General features: G+C 34.3%; 1 protein-coding gene across 2 annotated transcripts in view; it reads left to right on the forward strand.

The window, feature by feature from the left end:
- The window catches only part of LOC135925249 (pre-mRNA-splicing factor ATP-dependent RNA helicase PRP16-like), a 34231-nt gene extending 28144 nt beyond the window's left edge, over positions 1 to 6087 (forward strand). For both annotated transcript variants that reach the window (XM_065460475.1, XM_065460476.1), the window contains exons 19-25: positions 1228 to 1664; positions 2637 to 2785; positions 3045 to 3237; positions 4122 to 4247; positions 4837 to 4997; positions 5212 to 5439; positions 5843 to 6087. In XM_065460475.1, coding sequence (XP_065316547.1) covers positions 1228 to 1664; positions 2637 to 2785; positions 3045 to 3237; positions 4122 to 4247; positions 4837 to 4997; positions 5212 to 5439; positions 5843 to 5924 — 1376 coding nt within the window. In that variant the 3' untranslated portion in view covers positions 5925 to 6087. The remainder of the gene's footprint in view (positions 1 to 1227; positions 1665 to 2636; positions 2786 to 3044; positions 3238 to 4121; positions 4248 to 4836; positions 4998 to 5211; positions 5440 to 5842) is intronic.

Here is a 6087-nt window from a genome sequence, read left to right on the forward strand (position 1 = left end):
TCATTAAAATAAAACATGAACGTTCTAGTGAGGTTTAACAGACCCTACTTTACAAGAGGAGATTTACAAAAAAAAAAAATTATGGCTTCCCCTCCAAACCCCCATTTGCCAGTCTTTCTCTCTTGGTTAAACGTTAGCGGAACAAATCGAAAGCACTAAAATTTCCGCCAATATTTTGTAACTTTTCTATTGTCGGTGAGCGCCTTATCTAGTATATTTAGCCATTATTTAGATGAAGAGGAAAAAAAGCAACAAAATTTTGGCCAACTTTTAAAGATTATGGGGGGGGGGGGAGTTGTTTAAAAAATAATATAAATGCCAATATGCCGGATTGGAAAATAGAACTGAACTTTTGGGCGAATATTTAGTTCCTGATCGGAATTATTAATTCCTAAATAAAAAAATGATTATGCGTATGCCTACCATTTTGAGATCTACAGTTGTCAGAGCGATGCTGACGTGCCATCGCGAAATTTCTATAGGCTGTCGATGAGCTGCTCTCATTGATAACTGAGTCGAGAACTCGTTTAAATATATTTGAATTAAAGAATTTTCTTAAATACCTTTTTATATTCCCTAAACAAATGCTTTACAATCTCAATTATACGAGAGAAAAAAAACAGATAATAGCTAACAGATAGGTATTGCTTGCAAATTCAAAAAGTTTCAAAACTTTCGCAAATTTTAAAATTTCATCAATATTGTATATAAAATTTTTGAAATTTATAAAATTTTTTATAGAATTATGTTTAGGACACGTTATTATTTTTATATATAAAATAGCTTATTTAGTTATTTTCATTAAAGTTTCGAAAATTTTTGAATTCGTTTTATGTTTTGTGCACAATGCAGGGTTTGTTAAACGGCGCGATTTTGCCAATTTTAAAATTAAGATTTTAGCCAAAATAATATAAAGCAAGTTCTCGAGATCTTGTTAATGATTTACAAACTTTTCTGCCATTGCGAATCTTCTTTTTGATTGGCTAAAATATTGGGTTAGCCATTTTGCTAAAATCGAGCTTTAAACAACGCTACTCGCAAGCTAGCGATCGTAATTCGATTTTTTAGTAATATGGAAGGAGTCAAATCTCAAAAGAACCTATTATTTATATATAATATTTCGGCACATGTCGGAGGGTAATAAATACTGGCATCTTTAGTATTTAAGCGCCCATATAAAAATTTGAATGATATACCCATTTCTATGATGCGAAAAAAAAATATCAGGCATAACAGACGAAGTTCTTAAGGGTAGCGTGACGAACACTAGCTCCTCTTCCAAATCCGACGCCGCTAACCCGTTAAATTCTAACATTAGCACCGCGATAGCTAATCCGGTAAACACGGGAAGCGGGTTTTTGATGGACCCTCCGCCCGAAGAAAATATGCTCAATAGCATGTACCAATTATGGATACTCGGGGCGTTAGACGATTGTGGACGGCTCACTCCGCTGGGCCGCCTCATGGGAAACCTGCCCCTGGATCCTGCCCTATCCAAAATGCTGGTCGTTTCGGCCTTGAGGAAAAATAAACAACAACGAAGCAGAGATCCCAAGACAGGGAAAAAGATGAGGAACGACGACGACGGGAAAGAAGCGGAGGGCGATTTAAACGATTTCAACGATGTCAATAATTGCGGCATGGGCTGCGCCGAAGAAATCTTGGTATACATTCCTTATTTAAAAAGCTTTAACAAAATACAAACATTCAAAAAGCCATTATCATTTAAGGCATTTTATGCTTCTACAACTACAAACAAAGAATTAATTGGTTACAATTGTCTGTTTTTTACAGGAAAAAAAACACATTATTTTTTAGAAAAATTGGTATTTGTTTTAAAGGTTTTGTTGAGACAAGTGACGTTCGATCATTTAAAATTATTCTTATTAAAATTTTTACCCATTTAAATTTTTTTTAATCTCTCGTTCGAAGAAAAAAAATAATTTATAATGCGAATTTTGTGGCAAAGGGAATTTGCTCGATTTAAGATAGGAATCAGCAAGAACGCCAAAAGGGGGTTTACGTTTCCGGTTTAAAATATTTTTAATAAGGCGCTTCCGGTGCCCGAAAATTATCCCAAGTTCCAATTCTTAGAAAACTCCGAGGGTTCTGATTTCGGTTTCAATCTCTGCTAATACCAACTAAATAACACATTCTAAAATTAGGAATCGCCGGAAATTTTGAAACTATTCGCGTGCGTACAAATTAGTTGCGTTTTTTGTTAGATCCAGTTCGTTTATAGAAATTTTTTTTTTTGAAAAAGGGGCTTCTCTTTAAAAGGTTTGGGGATGGGGAGGGGAGTGGGCACTCTGGGGTATGTTTTCGAATCATGTAGGGACTACCCTGCGTGTATCCTAGGTATAGTTGATTTGGTACTTTATTTTTTTAGCCGGCTAAGAAAATCGGCTAAACAAAGTTGGAAACTATCACTATGGACCTCGGGGGTTTTCTTAGAAAGATGGCAGCGCCAATTTGAAAGAAACCTGCATAAATTGAAATACCTCAATGTTAACGGATTTTCTCCGGCGGGCGCCTAAAAATTGAGCCGAATTGTCACGACATTTAGCCACTCAACTATAATCCTTAAGACACCCCTTTATAGACGAGTTTGAATTTAAACATGATTTTTTTTTCAGACCATAGTATCTATGCTCAGTGTTCCCGCCATTTTTTATCGCCCAAAAGGGCGCGAAGAAGAGAGCGATAACGCGCGCGAAAAGTTTGCAGTGCCGGAAAGTGACCACTTAACATACCTCAACGTATTCGACCAATGGAAGCGCAACAAGTAACGAAAATATTCGATTTAAAGAATTATTGTTTTTACTTTTGATTCATAAAAGGGGGGGGGGGGATTATCACCTTTTTATTTACATTCCTCATCCAACTTTTCATTTTACAACGTTAATATGATTGAAGAATTCCTGATATTTTCTGATGGATGGATGCTCCTCTTAATTTTTTTTTGAAAATATTAAATAACGTATATACCCAAATTCTTCTATTATTCCTAGTAATCTGAACGATTATATAAATTTTTTAAAAAGTTTTTCCTCCCATTGGTGCACCGATCATTTCCTCCACTACAAATCCCTCCGAAAAGTGAGGGAGATAAGGCAGCAACTCCGTGACATAATGGTTCAAAACGGGCTAGAGGTCACCTCTTGCGCCGAAAGAGGGTGGGACGTTGTCCGGAAATGCATTTGCTCTTCCTTCTTCCATCACGCGGCTAGGCTTAAGGTTTTTCATGTCTTATAATTCCATAACATATCCTCCATTTCCGTTTTCTCTTTTCTAACTTCTCCCGCCCTTTTAACCCCTTTTCATTTTTTTTGACAGTTTTTTTAAGTTCCGCCCTTTTTTAAAAAAAAATATATAAATATCCTTTGACCGTTCCAGCTATCAAATTAGCATATGACATATAATAATACCTAGACTGACGATGCATTCATGATAATGCATTTGAAAGCGTCGTTGAATGCAAATCAGCTGGACCCGCCATTTTGGTAGCCCATTTAGTAATTATTCTCATGTATAACAACTACTATTGAACTGATAACTTTCTTCCTTATTATCTCGATGATCAGGCAATTCTTTGCTGTTTGCGTCAGACATCGTAATAAACTGGCCTCTCGTTTAAAATTTTTATTATCATTATATGGGTAACCAAAATGGCGTCCCCAGCTGTTTTTCATTAATGTACTCTTTTAATGACGTCATTGCACCCACCCAAAGGAAAGCAATGTGAGTCTAACCTTTTACCTTTTCTTCATTACAAACGGATGTATCCTTTTTTAGAATGATATAATTTTCTAAGACAATGGTGGGAAAAGGGGAATCCCGTTTCCCCAAATATAAATTTTACCGCGCGTATTTGTGTGTTTAATATTAACTTAATAAACAATATATAAATAATATTCGTCAGGATGAAAATAAAACTAAATTTTATTTTGCCTCCCCAGAATCGATGTTTAAAAGCAATTTGACAAAAAAAAATTTTTTCAGGAAATCTGGAACCGAGTGTTCCTTTCCGCTACATTTCCTCCCGATTAGCGGGTAAGATTACGACCTTTGTTATAGTTTACATCATTTTTGTAATTTTATTATTTATCGTGTTATAACAGGGTATAGGTGAATACGTTAACCTGAGGACCGGAATGCCATGCCATTTGCATCCCACTTCGGCCCTTTACGGGATGGGGTACACTCCGGATTACGTTGTCTATCACGAACTAATCATGACCTCGAAGGTTCAAAAATTTTAATTGGCGCCAAAAATCTAGAATTTTTATAAATTTTTTTTTTACATTTTGGGGTAAAAAAATTACACTTGTTTTTAAAATTTTTTTTTTTTTATTAAGTTCAAAGAAAGAAAAAAGAAAGAAAGAAAGTTGTTTCGCAACTCACCCTTTCTAACATTATTAAAGTATTATGCCGACATGTAGGCACATTTAATCATAAAACAGAGCTAATTTAAATTGTACAGTATTTATACGATACTTTATCAATGACATGAATTTCGGAAGTTGGTCAAATTTTCTAAATTTTGTCAATATTGTACTTAGTGTTGATAAACGGCTCAATTTTTTTTAAAAAAATGGCTAACCCAATATTTTAGTCAAAAAATGTTACGCAAGTAAGTGGATCTTCAAACGTTTCTTCCATCTATGAGCAAAATCTTCATGGGTTGCATAATATTTTTTGGCTAAAATATTAACAACACTATATTATAAATTATACACTGTTATGTTATTTATATAACTCGATGAAACATTATTTATTTATTATTATTCAAAAATTATAGATAAAAACGAAAAATAATGTTTTTTTTAATTTAAGGAATACATGCAATGCGTAACGGCCGTGGATGGTTTTTGGCTGGCCGAGATGGGGCCGATGTTTTACCATTTACGCGTGACGGATAAAGGCGCCGGCGCCAGTTTGAAATCCCGCGAGGAATCTAAATTGCGGGCAGAAATGAGCGTTAAGCGTATGGAGAGGTGCGCTTTATATCATTTTTTTGGTGTTATCTGTGAAGAATTAATTATCAATCTTGAGAATCTGTATAAAATTGAAAGTATCGGCTGATGCATTCCGATATCGGAAGTAGCGTCTATTTCGCAAGTTAAAAAATAAATGTGTAAGGTACCATTTTATACTTGCATTGCATAAATGTATTTTTTATATCTACCAACAAACCTATATAATAAAAAGGGAAATGGCCAAGGCACAAGCCGAGATAAATATCGCGGAATCCGAAATTAAATTCGGCCCGGAATCGGAACAAGCTAGTCCTGGTCCGCTGAGCAGGGAAGGCTATCTGGCCGAGGCCATAGCCAGCAGTAGGCGATTCAGGAAAGGCGGAATTTTATCGGCGGATACGGCCTCTCCCGGATTAGATAGGAAGAAAGTTCGGAGCGGAAAAAGTGAAAGTGATAACAGGTATAAACAAATCTAAATTTTTTTTTTAATCACTCCATAGCCAGGGCACACGAAACTACGGAAGAGGGGAGGGTTGAAAGCAAATTAATACGTTTAAAAAAAATTTACTAGCATTTTTATAGAAGCTTAGAGTTAAAGATTAAAAGATTTCTTTTTATGACAAGTTAAGTTATCAAAATTTTACTTTTAGAAAAGTACTATTGATACTTTTGTTAATTTCCCTATTTTTTATATTAATTATAAATTATTATAATTAATTTCTTGCAAAATCGAGTGAAAATTGCCTATATCGTTTTGTTTTTCTAATAAAACGGTTTTGTTGTATAATTTGAAGTTGTTATTTATTTAAACTGAAAAACTATTTAAACTATAAAAAAAAATTATTATCCATTTTTTTTATTAGAACGCACCCGGTTATAGCTACTCCTGGTCGACGCGACTTTAAATCGAACACAAAAAGGACACCTCAAAGATTCGGCCTTTAAATTGAAGTGTTTTTGTTTTCCCCCCAAAAAATTAATGTATATAACTCGTTTAATTTATTGTAAATAACGGTGCCAAAAATGTACGTTGTTTTGCGATAAAGAAATATGAAAATAAATTGTTATTTTATTTATAAAAGTTTTATTTATTCTTTATTCACACAAA

This window comes from Gordionus sp. m RMFG-2023, chromosome 2 (genome assembly GCF_954871325.1).
Source record: "Gordionus sp. m RMFG-2023 chromosome 2, tfGorSpeb1-WG-v2, whole genome shotgun sequence".
NCBI lineage: Eukaryota > Metazoa > Nematomorpha > Gordioida > Chordodea > Parachordodidae > Gordionus > Gordionus sp. m RMFG-2023.